Source organism: Cyphellophora attinorum (assembly GCF_001299255.1).
Source record: "Cyphellophora attinorum strain CBS 131958 chromosome Unknown Contig1, whole genome shotgun sequence".
NCBI classification, from domain to species: Eukaryota; Fungi; Ascomycota; class Eurotiomycetes; order Chaetothyriales; family Cyphellophoraceae; genus Cyphellophora; species Cyphellophora attinorum.
The window spans coordinates 681057-702721 of NW_017253229.1; the positions used below are offsets into that span (position 1 = coordinate 681057).

The following is a 21665-nucleotide window of genomic DNA, read 5'->3' on the forward strand; positions in this document are numbered from 1 at the left end:
CCGTAACCAATGGCCCAAGCGGTTGAGGACAGGACGAAGACAATGGCTGAGCAGGTGGCTATTGTTACATACAAAGGGAAGAATGCCAGTCGAAGATGAGACGCGAAGAATCTGAACACCACGTCACGAAGTCGTACAGGTTCGTGTGGCATGTTCATGGTGCTTCGCAATGATTATGAGATGTGAATGTAAGGCGTGTAATTTGTATGGCTAAACGGAGCGAGGCTGGGCCAACCGATGTATGCCGGCGACTTAGGAAGGACTCTGGCTGTTTTTCGCTGGGGATCAGAGCTCCTCGATCGCACGTCCGCGGACCAGTGCAACAAGCTCTATGATCCACCCAAAGCCACAGTAAAGTGTGCCAATGGTCCAGACTGAGAGAGCGATGGGTGCGACGACCATGCAGCACGCAATACCGAAAAGGATCCAGAGTACCACAGACTCGAAATATTGACGAAATGGCATGACTGAGAGATTTCTGACGTGTAGCGGTCCGACAGGAACCGAAGCCTTCGATGAGGTCTGCAGGATCAGTCTGTGCTGAGATGAAATGTGGGATGGTTGAATCTGAAGACGTCAAATGTGTGTGATTGGTATGACTGATGGATTGTGGGCAAGACATGAGAATGGTGAAGGACTTCGTCTGGTCGATCGTTCTTGCATTCGCACGGGACCAATCAGGTGCAAAGGCAGGAGCGGTAGCAAAGTGTCAGTGGAAGGCGTGAATCTTGGAAAGTGCGATGCACACAGCAAAACCCTAGCCAGGTGAGCATGGTACCGCAAGCCGGTCAGTTTACCAATATGGTCAGATTAGAGACAGCCGTGCGTGTATCCTTACACGGCCTTCTTCCCGGCGCTCTCGCCATCTAACTCGGCTCTATCCTTGACATTGGCATCGCTCCCGCCATTAGTGTCGGCTCTACTGTCGCCAACAGCCAATCCAAGTCCTTCGCTGGGAGCACCGGCGGCGGCCATAGCCTCGGGGTCAATGTAGGGTCCATGAAAGTTCTTCCTACCATCAATAAACCACTGAACAGTCGAAACGATGATGACGATGGCGAACGCTACAATGCAGTAGTTCATGTTGGTGCCGGTCACTGGCAGGAACGGAGGGAAGACAAACAGAACCGTAGTCAGAAGCGCGAACGCAATTCCAACCTGATGAATATGTTAGATTGTGTGGAACAGAAACGACTAGGCTCTTAACGTACCAAGTTGCAAGTCCATCCTATAGGTCCAGACAGCACAAACGGTCGTGACTCAGGGAGCATCCTCCTTCCTCGCAAACAGTTGATCGACGGAGGTATGGCATAACTAGCCAGAAATCAGCCTTGATCAATGCCCAGACGGACAAGCTTACGTGATTCCCAGAGCAACAACACTTGCGGACACGATGGCGTTGAAAGCGCTACTGCTGCCCAGGAAAATGCATCCGAAGATGACGACGAGCACGTTAGTCAGAATGAGTGCATTGAGTGGCACATCAAGGCCAGTGTGTACCTTCGCGAAGAACTTGCTGAAGGGCAATCCGCCATCTCTCGCGAAGGCGTACTACAATTGTTAGCGTGCCTTCTCCGGCGTCTCACATCGCGCGGACATACCGTCATACGACTGCTGGTGGTCATGATCGAGGTCTCTGCGAAGAGAACGCAAGCCAATGGAAAGATGAGTAGACACACTGCGCCCGCTTGGTTATTCGTTGCATCGTAGAAGATCTGCAGCAGCGGTCCTGCGGTGCTGGTGAGGACTGTGTCGAGATCCTTGAGCACGAACAACAGAACCGAAAGAAAGACGAAGCCGGTAAAGACACCTATTGCAACACAATAGATCATGATCTTTGGGCCTTCGACAGTCGGACTTGCTGTTCACAATGCTGTTAGTAAATTTCCCATCAGCCTTTTTACGAGGATCGAGCACAGGCAGCAAAATAAGAGTGCAGCAGCAGCTGCAGACACATCGAAAAAATCGCGTTGGGAACGAGAGGACACTCACGAATCTCTTCGATCATGTGCGCAACAGCGTCGAATCCAGTCAAGCCGAAAACGCCTTGCAAAAGGCCCAGCAGCCATGCGAACCCGTCCGGCCACCCAGTCTCGTTAATGAAGTCGCTGTACACAAAGCTCCCTGACTGGTAATTCGGACTTGAGCATGCCAACAACGTGATACAAATTACCACGAAACCTGCGATACTCCAGATGAAGGCCGTCTGCGTGATCATGGGAAGTAGCCTGGTCCCAAACGCGTTCACCAGAAATGCCACAAAAGTGTAAGCGAGGTATATCAAGAACTGCTGCCACGGATGGCTGGTATAGCTGTCGTCGAAGAAGCTGATGGCCCCAATGATGAGCTGGCTGCCTAAGAGGCCGCCTGTACACGACAGAGCTACCCATCCGGCAACGTTAACCCAGCCAGTGACCCAGGAGACGATGGGAACCCAACGTTTCGGCGTAACGATAGCTGCCCAGTGGTACTGTCCTGCAGATGTGGGAAAGGCGGAGATGAACTCGGCGAGCGATGCTGCAAGGGCCAAGTTGCCAACTCCTGCCGTGATCAAGCCCCAAATGACGCTCGACGGGCCACCTGATGGAAGCGCAAGCGTCAGCGACGCAGCGAGCGCGGTCCACGAGTTCTGTGAAGAGCAAGCACATCAGCATGATGGCGGTCGACGATGCTTGCTAGCAGGAAGATGCCTACCAGAATGGCGAAAGCCAAACCAAGCATAGAAATAAAGCTGAAATTCCGCTGCAGCTCCTGCTTGTGGCCTAATGTCGCCAACTGCGCTGCATCGTCGGCGACAGAGGTGCGACGCCGCTGACGGCCTTCGCCGTTGGTGCTGCCACTGATCGAAGGGCGCTTCATCGTGGCGACGGATGAATCGGATGAAGCACCTATCTGTGTTCAAGCAGTGCAAGCAACAGAGCGCCCTGCTCTGATTTTCAAGCTCGCAGTGAATAGACAGGGAAGAACAGCAACGACGTATTGTCGCTTATGTTTGAGAGTTGTGACAAACGCGTCGTCATCTTCAATCCGCCCTTCAGGGATGTCGAGCTTGAACGCAGATCTGCGTTCCCGGGACGGTTCACCTAGGTATTGATGACTGTACATGCGATCGTGGATTGGATGAGGTCACAAGGAGCTATTCCGCCGGGAGATAATCATAAGAGGTGGTTCCTAACCCCGCTACCACGGGTGTGGTGATTGCTTATGCCAAATCTAGGCACTGATGTAGCAGGTACAGGCGTTATCCGAGGCTTGATTCTGGCCTTATTTCAGTTGCTGCTGGGCGCGTCTCCTTGACGATCTTCGACTCATCGCACACTTTGGACAAATGGCGAAGCTCTGAACGCATAATAAGTCCTGTGAAATCCTCGTTCAGCACAATCCCTACTGTCGGTGGTCAGGAGATCTTCGGACATCTGCCGTATTCTTCGCAAAATCGCCTGTCGGCAGTATGTTGCCCGGAAACAGTATACGCTGACGCACGGAGGGTTTCCTGCGCAGTAGCAACGCCGCAGACTAAGCTCGAAGCGAGCAGAATGTCTTCACGCCGAACTTACGCTGTCACTCGGTGTGTCTGAAATGCAACTTGCTCTGGGTGTCATAACAAATGAGTGGCTGGACGAGAATCGACATCTGGCTCGCGGGGGACGGACACCCGCTACGGAGGGCCAGGGCCCACCCCCAAGCTGTCTTGGCTGTGGGAGCAGAAGCCGGGCGTTTCTCCGACTCTCGATTCTGTTGATTTGCGGCATAACTGGCAGTTGTCAGATCTCTACAGAGCCCTCCCTGGCTCGGGTCTCTGGAGATGTGTTTCCTAGAATTTAATGCTTGAATGAGGCTGGCTCGTCTCAAACTCACAGAGTCGAGTAGCCCAAAGAATGCTACACCTTCGGCGCCCTCCTGGACCTGAAATTCTATGATGAGCAGCATCCCGGCCTATCAGCTTAAGAAAGGCCTCTGACGCGCCCAGTAATCGTGTCCGCAGCCTGGCACCTGACGTGCCGCGTCGACGACTTCGCCAGTCATTCAATTTGTAACCACACAGAGACTGCGACCATCTTCGCTACGACGAAGCTGACTGTTTCCGTCACTGACTGCACAGGGACACGATACTCACAGTCACAGGACTGACCACGGTCCAAAACCGTGAATCCACCGAGGTCGGGGATGTCGAACGATACTGTTGACGGTAAGGCCCTGCGTGCGTGTGAAAAAGCATTGCGGTTGACCAGCCTTCAAGTCTCGCAGCTGATCTGCAGCGCGCTTGTCTTACGGCTGATCGCTTCCAGGTCGTGATCAATTAGCCGGTCGTGGTGAACGAGCACGGTCTAGTACCTCGTTGCTGCTGACCACGCACATCAAATGCCGGTGGAATTTTGACGTCACTCCACCAGCATGGTAACATCGTCGTCTGGGGTAGCTGTCGGCCTTTGAGGCTGGGGACCTCGCATGCCGGCTAAATTGATCCCCGCATTGATTGACAAAATACGAAAGAGGTAACGAGCTCTTCTGGATAATTGCTGACTTGTAGCTTGAGTTGTTGCTACGCAGGTTTTCCCACTATCTCGATGTGGCGGGGCTATGGTCAAAACCCGGATGAAAGAGACTCGATGAGCGCAATATAAGAGCCGGCCATGGACTCTTCCGAGAGAAGTATCAACGCCGGGAGCAAAGTAACCCATCTCACGCAGTAAGTACGACGACCATCCAATATGGTCCGCACATCTTCGGTGGTCGCGGTCTTTGCGCACTCTGTAGTAGCCAGTGCACAGTCTTACTCCAACCCGCCAGAACCATGGGGCTTCTTCGTGAACAACACCATCTACCAACCCACAGGTAATCAGTCTGTCACGTACCCACGGTTCACTGAACTCCAGGATGGTACCATCTTGGCCACAACATCCTTCACTGGTCCCGTTCCACCATACTTCCCCGTCTTCGAGAGCAAGGACGGAGGCGCAAGTTGGGAATACATCAGCGACCTGACAGATCAGGTCAACGGCTGGGGCATGAGCGCGCAGCCCGCCCTGTCCGAGTTACTTGAAGACGTTGGTGGCTTCAAAGCCGGCACAATCCTCGGTGCAGGCAACAGCTGGAACAGGAACGGCACCAGGAACGGCACGCATATCGATCTTTACGCAAGTGAAGACAGAGGTCGGACGTGGCAGTTCGTGAGCAACGTTGCTTCAGGAGGTCCTCCAAACACCACGAATGGAGCTACTCCGATCTGGGAGCCATGGATCCAGTAAGTGCCTCATTACCTTGGCCTACTACCTCACACAGGCAGTTTTGCCCCGCCATTTGTACCGTCGAGCTGACCATTCGTGTTTTCCCACCTTAGAAACTACAAAGGCGCAATCTCAGTGCATTACTCCGACCAAAGAGATCCTCTTCACGGCCAGAAGCTCGCCCACCAAGTGTCCTACGACCTTCAGACTTGGGGTCCAGTCGTGGACGACGTCGCCATCGCGGAATACATGGCACGCCCCGGCATGACCGTCATCGCCTATATCCGTAAGTCCTGTCCTCAACCGTAATACCGCAATCTCCTGCGCATTCATTGACAGTCTGAAACTGACGCATTTCTTCGTTCCAGCACCCATCGCAAAATATATCCTAGTCCACGAATTCCCAGTCGGCAATTCCTCCTCCTACGGCTCACACTACCCTGTATACTACGTCCTCGCGGATGACCCGTGGTCCTTCCGCCTCCATGAGCACCAGCCCATTGTCGTGCAGACCGCCAACGGCAGTTCCAAAGCGCCTAACGCGTCACCATATGTGGTCTGGTCGCCCTACGGCGGCGAGCTGGGAACCATTGTCGTCTCCGATGCGGACAGTTCATCTGTCTACACGAATCGCTGCGGTGGGTGTCTTGATGGGTGGAAGGAGTATGCAACGCCAGCGGGCGCGGTGTATAGTCGCGCGATCCACATTCTCGGGGACTATCCGGATCACTTGATGATCTTTGGTGGGGAGGTGTATGATGATTTCGGCCTACATAAGTTGGTGCCCTTCAGTGCGACGGTGGTGGACCTGGGTGTGATCATGGGAGATAAGAAGGGTGGGTGGAGCGATAATTGAGGAATAGAAGATGTCAAATAGTCAGTCACAGAGTTCTCCGTGGCCAGCAAACCTCCGCACGTCAGCTGCAAGTCCATAACGCCCAAGTGACGGCAGTCGAAGGCGAATTTAGCTAGTTGTGACGCTCAATCGAGGGACATTGAACCACAGATGGAGGGCGAATGAGAGCTAGCTGTGCCGCTCAATCAAGAATTGTCGAATTATCAAGCATTATTTGGTCGTTGTTCCGACGACAGAATGAGCTCAAGTCGCACGTACTTATCCATATCCGCTTCTGCAACGGTTCTAGTCTCGGAGCTCGGCTGCTTTGCGAAAGGCTGCCCACGTGAGAGTCCTCAGCCAACTTTCAGGCACGATAGTATTCGTGCTCATCATCACCACCATGCTCATGCCGCCGATGCTCATGGGTCAGCTCGCGGTGCTGCTCGCCCCATCGTTCATCGCGAGGGTCTCGTGCCGGCGCTTGCTGGGCGGCCTCCGTTGCACGAGATCGCTCTCGTTCTACCTCCCACGCCCTCATCTCGTTCTCACTTTGGCGCGGTGGTGGCAGATGAGGGTAGCTTTGTGCCTGCGTCAGCGAGCCACCGCCTCGAGCGTCCCTCTCCATCTCCCTACGTTCACGCTCCTCTCGTCTTTCCTCTTTCCTCTGCTCACGCCGCCTCTTCTCTTTCTGCTCCAGGATCTCGACCACCCAATTAATTGCTTCGTCCTTGTCGTGCTTCGAAAACCCCACGAGCCTATCTTCCAGCGTTTGTTCGCTTTCCTCTTCTTCCTCCTCTTCTGCCCATCCACATCTCCCTAGCTTCTTACGCCACTCGAAGACGACGCCATCGGGCACATCTCTGTCAACGTTACAGAACGGCTTGATAGTCGCGCCTTTTCCAATGCGTACTCCACCGATAATGAAACAACCACCACCAACAATCACTTCCGTTTCTATGATCACAGGTTTGGCAACCATCTCGGTGTTAGCGCCATCGCGTGCGACGCGCTCGAGACACGGACTGCTCGTTTCTATTCGCGTTCCTGTACCAATAACACAACGCGCGCCAATCTCCACGACTGCTGAATCGTCAATAAACACATCTCGTCGTATATAACAGCTCTCCATCAGTCGCAAGTTATAGCCATACGAGCATTGGAATCCGGTGTCAACAACAACACCATAGGTGAGGATCCCTTTCTGGGGGATCACATGTGGACCGGACGATGGATCTGCTGTGGGATCCACAATCGCGATAAGCGCGTCGTTCGCATTGGTGAAGCGTGACGGCGAACGGCCGCTTTCACTGCCAAAAGCTGAGGAGCCAGTAACAGAAGCATGAGCCGCGCGAGCTTGGGCGTTCAGGGGTTTCTCTTTCAGTTTGTTGTTGAAGCGCTCGCAGGCAGCTTCACAGCGTTGTCTTTCGGCCATGAGGTAGTTGTCAAGGGCATTATAAGGCGCGCCACGCAGCATACGAGACTTTGCGATCTCGTACTGGGCAGTAGGCAGAAACTGCGAGGTTGGAGGAGGAGGAAGAATAGGAGGAAGAGAACCGCTGCCCGACGACGTCCCAGCACTTGCGTTGAAGGCGGCGTTGATCGGTGAGGGCTCGGGTATCGGCGGATGAGACGTGTGTGCAGGGCTGTTGAGAGATGACATGCCAGACGGTGGAGCTGGGTGGTAGGTAGACGCGTGGCGGCCATGACGAGAGACTGGTGCGGAAGCAGGCGGCGTATGACGATACTCAGAAGCTCCACCAGACGACATATGAGACGGAGCATAGGACGGCTGTCGGGAGTGGGGTGCGGGCTGGTGAACGTGTCCGGCAGGTGGCGGTGGCGGTGATATGTTGGGGTTGGCAGAGTGATGGCTAGCTGCTGTAGTCGGTGGAGGTGGTGGTTGACCCTGTTGCGCCATGGCTGCGAGAGGTGGCAAGGTTGTTGATGGTGGTCTTGACGATGCTGGTCGCATGTCTTGGGCAGGAGACGAAATAGCAGTATGTTCTCCGCGCTGGAGTCGGTGCGGTGGAGGCAGATGTCCGTTTGTATATCCATTTGTATATCCGTTTGTTGACGAGGAGGGCCTTGGACCATGTTGTGGCCATAGCGGTTGCTGATCCAGACCCGCGGCCGGACCATGGTCGTGCTGTCCGTTTGACACACCATCAGTCGCGTGTGGCATTGATCTTGGTTGGTAATTTTGCTGGGTTACAGCTCCCCTCGCGCTCGACCCTGCTCCGTTCCAGGTCCGGCCGACCATGTTTGGAAGACCAGTGTCAGCGACATCTGTCGGTGGTGCACTTTTGGATACTAGCGGCACCGGGATTTTTTGGGCAAGAGACCGACCATTGTAGCCCTTGGGAGCGTAACCTTCGCAGGTGTTGCCAGATTTTGCGCAATTCTCGCCTGGCAGCATGTCAATATCATGTCCATTGAACACTGTTGGGCAGTAGAGGTGGGCATGACGCAAAAGAGAGGCCGTTTCGACGGGCAGAGAATTTGACTTGACGCGACACAGAGGTTGATCTGACCCAATGAAGAGAGTGACTTGACGAGTGTGACTTACAGAATGGCTTAGCTTCATCGCATTTTTTCTTCCGTCTTCGACAAGTCTTGCAGCCATCCTTGGTTCTACGAGAAAAGTTTCGCTTCCTTTTCCCTGTACCATTTGGCTCATGACGATAGGTAGACTCCGCGGCGTCGTCCTCTACATCCCAGTCCTCGTCTGCGTGAACTGCACCGGGTGTATCTGGTGTGGGAGGACTGTTCCCTGGCCCCACACGCGTCCATATACTAGTGTCAGTCTGGATTGAGGTGGTCGAGGCCGGAGTAACGATATGACCCGGGCCTGGCCCTCTCGTCATCGAAGTGCTTGAGGCCGGAATGGCGACATGGCCTGGCCCTTGCTCTCTTTGAGTCCATGCCAGTGGCCGCTGTGGCGAATTGTGTTCAAGATGATCGCTGTCAGATCGTTTGCGCTTGTGTGCAGTGGTGCTATTCACATGCTCATTGAGAACAACTTTCTCCTGCAGTGCAATTGGCGGCGATGGGGTTGGCGGCGATGACCTCGAGCTTGCCACGCTACCTGGAAATGGTCAGTGGCTTGCTGTCGAACGGATAGGGCCTTTGATGCTACCTCGAGATTCTCGATCACTGTCATCATCTACCACGGAGTCGGGACTGGGCCTGGACACTACTATTTGGTCGCGTTGGGCCTCCGCAGGTACGCTCGCACCGACGGTCTCCATGGCTTGACTGTGATGTTTGATGACTTCGTCGCGAGTCACAAGCAGCCAGATAATGTAGTCGAACCGTCATCGGTCAGGGGATAAACTGACGTAGCCGACTTTATTGGATCGAGACGAGCCTATACGAAATCAGACAAGTCCGCATTCATCTGAAGCAGTCCTGATGTTGACGAGCCAGGCCCGACCAGTAGACTCGTTCAGGCACCAGCCGGCGGCAAATGGCAAGGTCGGTAGAGAGTGAAATGAGTCGAAACGTTTCATGAACCGCTGAATGGCGTAAGACTGTAGCGATGACGAGCATAAGGGGTAGCGAGTATTCGAGGTGAAAACTGATTGAAAGGCGAGGCTTTCATTCGCTAGATGGGAGTTATTGATCAGGACTTCGAGCGCGAAGAAACCATATGATGGTAGTGTGAATGGGTGCCTCGATATCGTCACCGGCAATCTTTTGGGGTACCACACTACAATCGTAGCCGCGCGGATAAGATGCTGCGGATAACGATTTGGCAGGAGTGACAACAGCAGGAAGGATTTGAAGACTCAAGCAAATCCCGCAAGTGCACTGACGATGCTGCGCTATGACGGATTCGAAGAACGGAGAAGGAGTGAAGGCGATGATAAGAAGAGGTGGGCTGCCTGCCCAGCCCTGGAGAGTCCTCAGCGCGAGGGAGATGTGAAGGTGCCCATCCTGGTGCAGCAGTACATTAGTTGAAAGCAGGAAGGAGCGAACGGTGCTTGATTCGATTCGAGGTGGCCTTCAATGGTTGGTCCAGAAAATATCTTGGTGCTGTTACAGGTTGTGGTTGGTAGAAGAGTAAGATGAACGAGACATTCGCGCCTACGGTCGGCAGATGCAACAAATGAGCGTTAACTGGAGGCACCAGGAATGTGCAGCGAGCTGGAGGCGGGCATCTGCAACCCTCTACATCCGCTACGCGATGTCAGAAGCCTTGGAATTCTGCATGTCTTAGAAATTTCTATACAATCGCGCGCTAACAAATAGCAACTACAGTAAGCGCTGCCGCGCAATATGCGCGTCTAATGACTGGATTGTTTAGTGGGCTAGTAGAGGAGTTGTCTACACAGCAGGCTGTTGAACACTGCGCAGTTGCCTGCAACCACTAAAACTTGTTCAGGCGTTATACGCACAGTCTAGAATGTGTCAACTTCGTAGGTAGGTATCTCGATCTTTGACACGACATGGGCGTCCAGTAGGTGCAAATCAGTCGTCGTAAGCGAACCCTCGTAAAAAGTACCAACGTGCTCAGATCACCCACACAGTAGAGCAGCAGTCTCGTAGTAAGCACCACCTCGTCGAGAGCGTACAGGGCTCTTCGTGAAGTTCTAATATGTTCCTGGATCGCAACTAATAAGCCCATCTCTCGACTCTGGCGTGCGACAATGGCAAGAAATTTGCACACTTGTCGAACGATCTGTGCTTATCGCACGCACACTGTCGCATTTCAGCAACGGACACCAAAGCCATGCCGTATGCGACTCGAAACGCTCATGTTCATCTCACCAGCTTATATGCTGCACGGTCCTCAGAAGACAAGTATCTGGGAGGACGCTGCTGAGATCAAGGCTTCGACCACTGGCGCTGAGGCTCGACTAGATGGTCATGGGTCGATCCTCGGCGATGCGATGTATATTTTCCTGCGTCGCCGACATTGCTGATCAGGCACACCTATGACCAATACAGTCCCCTCCACTGCTAACGCTTCAGATCCGCCAACACCTCCCTCGCGCCCCTCGCTCCACTCCTCACCGCGCCCTCCATATACCCTCTCCACACATCACTCGTCTCCGTGCCCACAAAGTGCACATTCCCTGCAGCTTGTGCCAAAACTTCCGCACCGCCCTCCGACTCGATCGCAGACCACACTCCCGGAGCGAGGCAAGGGCTCGGACAGCCGTAACCATTCCAGTGCTCGTTCCGCCATTCGAAGTCAATCACTTCCACAACTTCTGACTTGAGTCTCGCGAGGTCGCCGGACAAGAAAGCGTCTGCAGCTTGGCGGAAGAGTGCTTCCTCGCGTTCAGGTTTGGGTAGAGCGGACCAGGCGCGCCCTGGGTTGCCGGCGACGAAGAATGTGAGGACATGTTTATCATCGAGAGGAGACGAGGTGTCTCGTACGACAGCAGCTGGATGAAGATCGCTGAATGACTGTATGAGGCCGCAGTTGGGTATTCCTGTTGTGTGTGCCCAAAAGCACGTCTTAAACACGATCATGACCTTCTGATAGAAGCCATAACGGAAAGAGTCGATCAAGAGGCGCTTTGCTGGCGACAAGGGTGGCGTGAAGGTTATGTGCTTGAGCGCTGGTCCAGGGACGGAAGTAATGACTTTGCGAGCAAGCAGAGGCATGTCAGGTGTATTCTGCGTGGTGACGAGTACATGACCGTCACCTTGCTGCGTGATTGAGTCGACCGGGCTGGACAAGCGGACCGTGCCTGCTGGCAGCATGTTTTTCAATCCCTCTGAGAACGATTGAGTACCAGTGCGAATCCGCAAATGTTGTCCGCCGCCTTTTTGATCAGACCGCATCTGCAGGAGGCCTCCACCGCATTTGCAATAGTTCAAAAAAAGAAGAGCGGAGACGTCTTCTGGCTCCTGACCTACCATGGCACGAGTCCAGATGCTGGCAATAGAAAGCGCAAGCGGGCTGGCTCCGAGAGACTGAACGTAAGCGGCAAAGGTTATACTGTCGAGGTGAGTGGAAGTAGGCCTGGCAGCAGATAGCTTCTGGCAATCGGCCTCGACAGTATCACGAATATGAGCGAGGTGGGTTGTTGTCTCATCGTCGAACTGCCATACAAGTCAATTGGCAACCCCAAACCAGAGTAAGGTGGTCATGCGTGAAGTGACGACGAGAACAGCACTGTGATTTGCATCGTTCTGACACATCAGCACTTACTGGAGGTAGTTTCCCGTACGGAAATGGCTTTGCGCTCCCATCATGATCAAGCAGTACAGCATTACCCGTTGTATTCTGCTCTATTAGCTCAAGCTTCAGCTCCTCCGCAAGCGCGAACATTTGACTCTGATTTGTGTCATTGATCCACGCAGCACCGAGGTCGACGATGCCCTTGTCCAATTTGTGAGTGTACGTGCGACCTCCCACTCGAGCTCTTGCTTCAAGCACAACACAAGAGTATCCAGCCTTCGTGACTTCTCTCGCAGCGGTCAACCCTGCGAGACCAGCGCCGATGATGACAACGTCGATTGATTCGGGCATGGTAGCTTGCTCTGTAGAATGGGACTGGTCTCCAGATTTGTAATAGTGCACAGCAATCGCAAAGAAGGAATTGCTTCCTAACGATTCAAGTATTGCCTGACCTCGGCGAAGCCTCTACCTTCTGGGACGGACATGTCCTCCTTCCCTACTGTAGTTTATGGAGTTCCCCGAATTCGCGGACTGTTGTTCTCACGAACCATTCACTGCCGCTTGTCATCACATGAGAAGACGCTTCGGGAGGCGTTTGGTCTGAGGCCGTCGGCAGCGTTGATCTTGCGCCATGAAAGGCGCTTAGGATAATTGCGAAGCACTGTCTCGTCAACTTGTCATCCTTCATGTGAATCACGTCCCGAAGTTTGGGTCCGGCCCCGAGTTCACAAGCCCTACGAACTGGTTCCAAGAACAGCTCAAGATCGATGTTGCTTCTGCCAGTGTCATCCCAGAACTGCTGGCGCGTGCTTTCAGGGGTTCTCGATATGGCCTACGCGTTTCTGCAGACATGGATGGTCATCTATGATGGAGACGCGGGACAGTGGTGTCGATCTGAAGAAAAATTTGCGATTCGAGGTAAATGTCCGAAATACAAGGGACATGCGCCGGCCCCGGCCCCCAATTTCACGTCAAGAAATTATGATAGAGAAGGAACAGGGGGCCGGACAGCAGCGCATTGATAGCAAAGAGGTGATCGTCGCGTGATACGAAGCTGTAGTACGAACAATAGAAGCGCTTTGATGCAGGAGATGGAGAGGTGACGAAAGCACCCGCGTGAGTGGAAATTTGATATGAATGCCATTGTGCTGTGATTGGTGATGGACGAGGCGACTGGGGTGCGTTTCAGAATTTTGGGATGATATGGAAATTCGATGTTGGACCCGGACTACAATATGCTTCTGAGGGCTATCATTATTGCTATTATTACGCCTGTGACAGAAGGTTGATCAGCGTGGCAGAGAAAAGGTTTCAAGAACGCGAGGCGACAGTCGCGACTGCAGCGACGCGTCGAGAAGTTCAGGTTGAGACGATTGTACAGTAGTTGAAGCATTTCGAGAAGCAGCTGTACTACGAGTGCCGAACAGTGCAGCAACGTGCATGTTCGGCGGGCGATCAGTCCCGAGAAATGGAGCATAGGCCTGGAACCATGGACATATGAGGCATCGTCTCATGGGAACAAGATCAACCGGCAGGGGTTCAGCATCTTCCCCGAGGTGACCAGGGGGCTAAGGGTTTCCATATCTCGACAGATGCGCCATTCACAGTCTGAGATGAACTCGCCGTTGAATTAAGCGAACAGTCAACACACTGGGATTGTGAGAGATTCGGGCGCAGCAGAGGCACGGCGTCATCAGGTCACCAGCAGGTGCCGTTCCTCGTAGCAGTCGAGATAGAGGTTGAACAATGCAGATAGATGTCATAGTGGTCGAGGTGGATTTTATTACTCCGAAATGAGTGCTGAAAGCAGTAATGCAGCTCCAGGTGAACACGAGAGACAAGGCAACAAGCACAGGCTGCACAGCCCGAAAAGACGGTAGTGCCACGAGTGGTAGAGTTAGCGGCAGTAGCAGAGGTTATCAAATCGCTTGAGCCGTGTCGCTGGTGTGCCAGCTAAGCCTTGAGCTCGAACTCTTCTGGAACTGTGCTTCTACTTTCACTTTTTGCAGTGATTCCACTCTTCCACATCCACATCAACCCTGCATTCCCTTTCCAGGTCTCCCTCACACCTCGCCGTCGCCCTGCCCGAACACCACCTGCAACCTCTAACACCGTCGACATATATTCTGCACCTTTGTCGATCACCAGTCATAGTCTATAATCGGCCCTTGCTGTTTTTCTGCGCAACTCACCCTAGTCACTCCTTCGGAGCTATTCGAGAGCCCGGTCCATCTAGCCTGGTATTGTTGGTCCTTGCGTCCAAGCCACTATTTTGACCCAATCGTTGAGTTGACTGCAACGACTTCGAGTCGCCCTCCCAGGCCTCCCTTGCGGCCCATCCTTCAGTCTTCAGCAAGGACACGAACATCAGAGCTGGAGTTGCAAGGGCGAAAAGTCTGGGGGAGCCATCCAATGGTATGCCACTCGACCTCTCTTCATGCCGCGCAGAACTCTGCCTGCATTCCGATTCAAATGCGGCGTCTGTCGCTTGCCATACACACAAACACTAACCCACCTTGTGACCAGCAGACAGAGCTCTCGAGGCCTTGAATCTGCTACCTCGACATGACTTCCGCCTACCTCAATTGAGAAATACTCGCAAACGACTATGCAGTCAGATACCTCTGTCGACATATCAGTTGCTCCGCTGCGCATCCGCAAGTTGGGTGACACAAGACATCCCCGCCAGCATGCAGAGCCGCCGATCGATCCGCCCACCCGGCCGCCGCGATTCCACAACTACCTGAGAGCTGCATATCCATTCCAGCCTACCTCATCGCCGTCGCCGTCGACCGTCACACTACCTCTCAACTCAGGCGATATTCTCCTCATACATTCGATACATACTAATGGATGGGCCGATGGAACATTACTGGAGACGGGCGAGCGAGGGTGGCTGCCAACCAACTATTGCGAGGCGTACGACTATGCCGCCATGCGCCCTCTGTTACGCGCCTTGACCGAGTTTTGGGACATAATGCGATCGAACAATGCTACTGGGTCAGCCATCTTCCAGAACAAGGACTACATGCGTGGTCTTGTAGCTGGTGTGCGGTATTTGCTGGAGAAATGTGATTGCTTGACAAGGGAGTCTGCCAATGTGCGCAAACACGACGGTATTCGGCGGATGCGGAAAGGCCTTTTATCTGATCTATCTTTGCTTGTGAAGTCCGGAAAGCAACTCCAGACACTGTCGCCTGAAAGTGAAGCTCTCATCGACACTTACCTGGACGATCTGCTGCTCCAAGCTTTCAAGATAGTGACCCGCGCCGTCAAGTTCTTCGACATCTGGGGTGAAGAAATTGCCTTCTCTCGCAGTCTATCTGGTCTGGATGATCTTGGAGCTGAGAGTACGAGACTCGCTTCGCCTTCACCTCTGTCGCAGCTCTCGTCAGCCGCGATCAATCGACGCTCGTACCTCGCAAATCAGTCACTTCAGCAGTCTCCCAGACCACAGAGCAAACGCAACTCTACAACGCATCGCCTCAGCTACGCATCCAAGGCAGAGCGCCTGCATCTAGCTTCCGACCGTCTCAATAAGTCCTACGATGCATTCCTGGGAGTTCTGGCGTCTTTCTTGGGTTCTCACATGCAGTCAAGATCATCCTCGGAACTTCTCCTCACTACACAACAAGCCGTGAAGTCGTGTCGGCAGCTGCTGTCAATCGTCGAACTCGTCATTGAAAGAAATCCCGACTCCTCAGAAACACTGAACCAATCTAAGGATTCCATGTACGATGCCATAACCGAGCTCGTTCTGTCCGCCAAGCAAGTGTTTCTGCCCTTGCATAATCAGGACGACGAGCTGGTCTATCGACCGGACGAGAACAGGCGACTCGTCCACGCTGCGACAAATTGTGTGAGCGGGGCTGGTCGTTGTGTGGCTCGAACGAGATCGGTACTCGAAGAGGCCGGCGACTTCGAACTCGACCCTTCACTGCTAGATCGTGCAAGCTCCGAATCAAGCAAGCAGCAGTCACCTACTCGGAGCACATTTCCCGCCTCAGGAACCGTTCAGGGTCTACAGATCGCCGGAGTGACGGCGGACATTGACTCAGCACAAGCCCAGCAAACACTCCCCTGGCTGAATATTCCTGGTGAAGAAGAACAAGCTCGCGGTGACTCACCATCTACAATTAATTCAAGCGTGCCACCAACGCCAGCAGATGAGCAACTCGTCGTTCCGATGATGCCGTCTTCGAGTTCACAAACGACTCTTCATTCGCCCATTCAGCATGACCGTCCTTTGTCGAACGAGTTTGCCATCCCAGTTGGCCACTTACGACACAAATCACTAATCAGAAGCATGAAGACGTCGAGTAAGAGCGCTTCGGAGTCGTCGCAGAACACGAATGAACACAGCGATATGTCGACAGCTACGACCGCAGTCATGTCTTCGCAAGCCAGCAGCTTGGGCCCATTCTCATCGCAAGAGTCTCTGGTCAAGAGTAATGCTCCCGAAGACGAAGCTGAAGCAGTCCTGCTCGAGAAGACTTATGCTCACGAACTAATGTATAATCGCGATGGACAGCTTGTCGGCGGCACCCTACATGCTTTGGTGGAGCGACTCACCGCGCATGACAGCACACCTGACGCATTGTTTGTCTCGACAGTGTACCTCACCTTCAGATTGTTTGCAAAGCCAGCCGATTTCGTGGCTGCATTGGTCTGGCGATTCCGGTACGCTGGCGATTCTCAACGATTAGCTGGCCCAGTCAGACTGCGTGTTTACAATGCACTCAAAGGCTGGCTCGAGACTCACTGGCGACATGACTGTGATGACAGCGCACTTCCGGCAATCATCGCTTTTGCCAGAGAAGACGTCGCGCCAGTGCTACCAACTGCGAGCAAGCGACTGGTAGAGCTATCCGATATTGTCGCTTCAACGCATGCTCCCGCTCTTCCACGCGTGCAGTCTGCTATGGGCAGAACCAGTACTTCGACGTCGTCCTACATCAACCCGGCAACGCCAATGCCAAACCCTGTCATTTCGAAAAGTCAACTGACGGCTCTTCGCACGTGGAAGATGGGCGGCGCAGGTGTCACTATACTCGATTTCGACCCGCTGGAGCTGGCCCGCCAAATCACGCTCAAGACTTCTGGGTTGTTCTGCTCGATACTGCCTGAAGAGCTGCTGGCGAATGAATGGATGAAGACATCAAACTCCCTGGCAGTCAATGTCCGAGCACTTTCGAGGTTATCCACAGATATCTCGAACCTCGTATCAGAGTCAGTGCTTCAGCTTGAGGATGTCAAGAAGCGTGCAACCATCATCAAGCAATGGATTAAGATCGCAAACAAGTGTGCTGAGCTGAACAACTACGAGTCTCTATTTGCGATCGTTGCCGCCCTCAATTCGACCAACATCACGCGCATGCTCAAGACCTGGGATCAGGTATCACAGAAGACCAAGAACACACTTGAAGAGCTACGGAAGATCACAAATTTCGAACGGAACTTCTCAGCTTTTCGTGATCGGCTTCAGAACTTGGTCCCTCCGTGCATACCGTACGTTGGCATGTACCTGACTGATCTGACCTTCGTCGACCACGGCAACGCCGCCACAAGACAGCTCAATGCGGCTAATGGTCCTATTGAGGTCATCAATCTCGACAAGCACATGCGAACGGCCAAGCTCATCTCTGATCTCCAGCGCTTTCAGATACCTTATCGCTTCCAAGAAGTGAGCGAGCTCCAAACATGGATGCAGGATCGCCTCATTCAAGTCCGCAGCAACGACGAGAAGAACTACCAGAACCACTATAGGCGAAGCTTGGTGTTGGAACCACGAGAGCAGATGCCAAAAGCAAGTCCAAATCCCGAAGCCGGCAGTGCTAGGGACAAATTTGATCTGCTCGCTTGGACTCACCTGAGCGGACTGAATAAGAACAAGTCAGGTCCGGCAGTGGTCACGGCTCAATAGGGGCCCTCTATACTGCGCCAGATGGGGAAGCCTCTTCGCGATCGCTTCAGGACGCTCAGAAAATCCAGCAGTGTAGAGAAGCTGCCTACTGGAGAGTCGACTGAAGGTCGAAGAAGACGCCCCCAGAGCGCGTACATGGATCGATATACAGAATGGGGTGGGATGGTGAGCAACGCCGCAGCTAACGATGATAATGGTGCTGCAGCCACACCTACGACGACGACGACGAAACGTTTCTCATTGCTCTCGCTACAAAGCAACCGATAGGCTTGGGAGATAGCGTCTTTGCTCGAAAGTCTCTCTTCGCACGGCAGGACAGGAAAGGAGGACGGAGTTGCTGAGAAATGCTTTGGCCAGGCGACTGGCCTTCACTAACTATATGATACCCTCTTTGCTTACTACAAGCCTCAACTACGGTGAGGCAGAACGGATCAGGACAGGAAAAGGGCGTTTTGGACAGAGCGGCGGGCATTACACCTTGCACAATGAGAGCATGTGGTATTAATGTGTATTTGATTGTGAGTACAGCAAGTATTGAGATACCCAATAGCTATGTGGTGGCCGCGATATGCCCCTAAATGACACGTTTCACTGTGCAATCGAAACGACTGCCGCTGCCGCTTGAGATCATTCTGTGTATGTAATACTTCCGAACCCTCACAGCACACTGCAGTGATTGAGGTAAAGGAGACACCCATGCAGAAGAAACCGGGACTCGGAAACCCTTGCATCCCTGCATCCCGAGCTCGCCTGAACCAGGCTCGTCGCCTTGTTTTAGCCGAACCGTGCATGACGTTGTTGGCTTACGAAGTTACGAGGAGGACTACGCAGGTACCTTGAACAAACCACATATACATCCTTCTCGTTGCATTCTCGGGCTGTGATTTGGCCTTGATCTACAGACAGAGTGCTTAATGATATGATGAAGCATTGAAAGACATTGTTGCGCAGCAGGAAGCGATCGATTGTATCTGTCTTTATCGCCATCTATTTTTTGGGAACAAGGGCGCGCGCCACGCAATAAGGCCCAGTCAGCCGGTCTTCGCGGTAGAGGCTGACGACCACTCGTTCACCAGGCATTACGCGGTTTATGGAACAGCATAGCAGTACGATCAATTTATCGCTTTTCGCATTTACGACAGCAGTAATTCAGGAGGCTTTCGGTGGATTCGAAGTATTTGGCGCATTTGATGCATTGCATGTGATAGCAGCAAATGTAATTTCAGCGCACGGCTAGGTACTGTGTGGTAATCTTACAGGCTCACGAGGTTGTACTGCGAGAAGGGCACGAGAAGCATAGTGAAGGATACGCTGACAGGACGATCCCGGTCAGGAGCGTGTTCAAGAAACGTGCTTCTCATATAACCCAGCCACTGGAGCACGATTGGCCCATAGTTCCTACCACAACAGCCCGCCGCCAGCAAGGCAATCATGCAAGGTCGACACCGGCGGCAGAACGTCTGCGCCGTCGCTGCAACCAGGAGCAGGCACAGGAGCAACTTGCTTCTTCTCCAACTACTCCTCTTCACAACACCCCAACCAGCACTTGCCCAGGACGTCTCTACCAGCATCGTCACAGAAACAATCTCCCTCCCAGCCTCCTCAACCGTCACGCAAACCTTCACCGCCCCCGTTGCCTCTTCCACCTCCTCAGACCTAAGTGACACTTACACCGACCCAACCCTCTTCCACAACACCCTCCTCAACACCACAAACTTCTACCGCTACCTGCATTCCGCCCCCTTCCTCACCTACAACACCTCCCTCGCCACCTTCGCCCAATCCTACTCCACCAAGTGCATCTGGGCGCACAACCCCGAACTCGGCTCGCTCAACTACGGCGAGAACCTCGCGCGGGGGTACGCCAACCTCACAGCGGGCATCGACGCGTGGTACAACGAGGTCACCGAATTCGACTACGATTTCGACAAGGACGACCCGACGGGGTTCACTGAGGCGACGGGGCATTTCACGCAGTTGGTGTGGCGGGATACGGTGAGTGTGGGCTGTGGGTGGACGGATTGTGGCGGGGAGAACGGGGTGGATGGGGTGATTGTGGTGTGTGATTATTATCCGGCGGGGAATGTGTTGATGAATGGGGGTGCGGATGGGGGAAAGGCGTTGTTTGTGAGTAATGTGTTGCCGGAGAGGAGTGGTGGGGCGGAGGGGTGGCAGGCGGTGGAAGCAGATGCGATCAAAGGCGTGAGGAACGAGACTGGGGATGCCAGTGGCGGAGGCGATGAGCAGGGGAATAATGCGGTGAGTAGAAGGACTGGGCTGGGCATCGTGATGGTTGGCGCATTTGTAGTGAGTGCTGTTGCGGCTTGGGGCTTGTGAGGCGTCTGCTACTAGTTGTGACGAAGATTCGAGAACGTGAATGGTATAGCAAAAGACGTTTCAATGTTGAGATCTTTTGGCGCAGAAAACGATCTGTTATGCCTTGAACTTCGTGACGGAAAGTGCTACCGCTCCAGGTGCATTGACGTCCGGGATTTCTGCATTTATATTCCTTGGCCTTCGCCTTACCTCAAGCCGGTTGACAAAGCATAGCTCGAAGTCCCCCGGATGGAATTTTCGTTCGAGGCAGGCTACATGCCCAATGAAGAGGTTTCACCAGTGCTTGCTCTAAGTGCCAATACTGGGCGGACTGTATGCTTGTCGCTGGGCAAGTCCCATATAGTCTTCGAGTACGCTTGGATTTCGTGTCTCCGTCATTCGACATGTCCAAAATGTGTTGTGTAATACAAAGGAGAGGCTGCTCCCCTTCTACACAAACATCGTCCTCACAAACAGCTAGTGATCACGACGCACTCTCCCGCCGGCCCTTCTCCAGCACCGCCAACTCCCGTTTCGTCCCCTCCACGATGACTTCCCATTCCACCCGATGTATTCGTTCCTCTAGATCACTTAGTGCCTCCCCTTTGATACACGTCACTTCTCGCACCACCACTGGCTCTCCCATATCGACCTCGCCAATCACATGATGTATCATTACGCCAGTGCCCGCTATCTCACCCTTCTGAAACGCTTCATGCGCTCGTTGGATAGCGTTTGCGCCATTAAATTTCCCTGGCAGGGCAGGGTGGAGGTTTATGATAGGCACAGAGGCCGTTTGCAGGGCCGCTATAAAGGGGTTGGACAGGATGTGCATCCACCCAGCGCAGACTATAAGGTCCGGACAGGGGATGTGTGTCAGGATTATCTGCGCGAGATCGGCGTCGTATTGCTCACGGGCTTTCTGGGTGCCGGCTTTGTCCTGAGGCTGTTTTGATTTGTAGGCGACGAGATTGTGGTATGTAGTAGGAATCCGTGCTTCTTTGGCGCGCGTGAGTCCGTATGCGGATTTGCGGTTGGAGATGACATGCGTGATACGGGCATTGGAGAGTGAGGAGCCGGGCTTACAGGCGTCGATGAGCGCTTGTAGATTCGTGCCGGAGCCGGAGATCAGGACGGTGATGTTGAAGACGGTCGAGTTGGAGTATTTGCGGGTTTGGTCAGAGGGCTGCGACATGGTGTAGCGGGTGGTTCGTGAGGCTCGAG

General features: G+C 53.6%; 7 protein-coding genes across 7 annotated transcripts; 3 read left to right on the forward strand and 4 right to left on the reverse strand.

Moving 5' to 3' along the window:
* Positions 1 to 834: 834 nt before the first annotated feature.
* AB675_484 (Choline transport protein) lies at positions 835 to 2859 on the reverse strand (the record flags this gene model as incomplete). The annotated part of the gene is made up of 6 exons (XM_018145013.1): positions 835 to 1158; positions 1212 to 1314; positions 1361 to 1551; positions 1602 to 1861; positions 1993 to 2629; positions 2695 to 2859. The coding sequence occupies 6 exons, from the start codon at positions 2857 to 2859 to the stop codon at positions 835 to 837; spliced, it is 1680 nt and encodes a 559-aa protein (XP_018005540.1).
* A 1853-nt stretch (positions 2860 to 4712) lies between these two features.
* Positions 4713 to 6084, forward strand: AB675_485 (uncharacterized protein; the record flags this gene model as incomplete). The annotated part of the gene is made up of 3 exons (XM_018145024.1): positions 4713 to 5245; positions 5342 to 5514; positions 5597 to 6084. 3 exons carry the CDS (start codon positions 4713 to 4715, stop codon positions 6082 to 6084), a joined length of 1194 nt encoding a protein of 397 aa, XP_018005441.1.
* A 346-nt stretch (positions 6085 to 6430) lies between these two features.
* On the reverse strand, positions 6431 to 9314 carry AB675_486 (putative transcriptional regulatory protein; the record flags this gene model as incomplete). The annotated part of the gene is made up of 3 exons (XM_018145035.1): positions 6431 to 8472; positions 8633 to 9151; positions 9203 to 9314. The coding sequence occupies 3 exons, from the start codon at positions 9312 to 9314 to the stop codon at positions 6431 to 6433; spliced, it is 2673 nt and encodes an 890-aa protein (XP_018005725.1).
* Positions 9315 to 11028: 1714 nt separating this feature from the next.
* Positions 11029 to 12553, reverse strand: AB675_487 (Amine oxidase [flavin-containing]; the record flags this gene model as incomplete). Its single annotated transcript, XM_018145046.1, has 2 exons — positions 11029 to 12123; positions 12233 to 12553. 2 exons carry the CDS (start codon positions 12551 to 12553, stop codon positions 11029 to 11031), a joined length of 1416 nt encoding a protein of 471 aa, XP_018005618.1.
* A 2257-nt stretch (positions 12554 to 14810) lies between these two features.
* Positions 14811 to 18125, forward strand: AB675_488 (Ras guanine nucleotide exchange factor A; the record flags this gene model as incomplete). The annotated part of the gene is made up of 1 exon (XM_018145057.1): positions 14811 to 18125. The coding sequence occupies one exon, from the start codon at positions 14811 to 14813 to the stop codon at positions 18123 to 18125; it is 3315 nt and encodes a 1104-aa protein (XP_018005614.1).
* A 1431-nt stretch (positions 18126 to 19556) lies between these two features.
* On the forward strand, positions 19557 to 20462 carry AB675_489 (Protein PRY2; the record flags this gene model as incomplete). Its single annotated transcript, XM_018145068.1, has 1 exon — positions 19557 to 20462. One exon carries the CDS (start codon positions 19557 to 19559, stop codon positions 20460 to 20462), a length of 906 nt encoding a protein of 301 aa, XP_018005911.1.
* A 463-nt stretch (positions 20463 to 20925) lies between these two features.
* AB675_490 (Phosphoribosylglycinamide formyltransferase) lies at positions 20926 to 21636 on the reverse strand (the record flags this gene model as incomplete). The annotated part of the gene is made up of 1 exon (XM_018145080.1): positions 20926 to 21636. The coding sequence occupies one exon, from the start codon at positions 21634 to 21636 to the stop codon at positions 20926 to 20928; it is 711 nt and encodes a 236-aa protein (XP_018005651.1).
* Between the last annotated feature and the right edge of the window lie 29 nt (positions 21637 to 21665).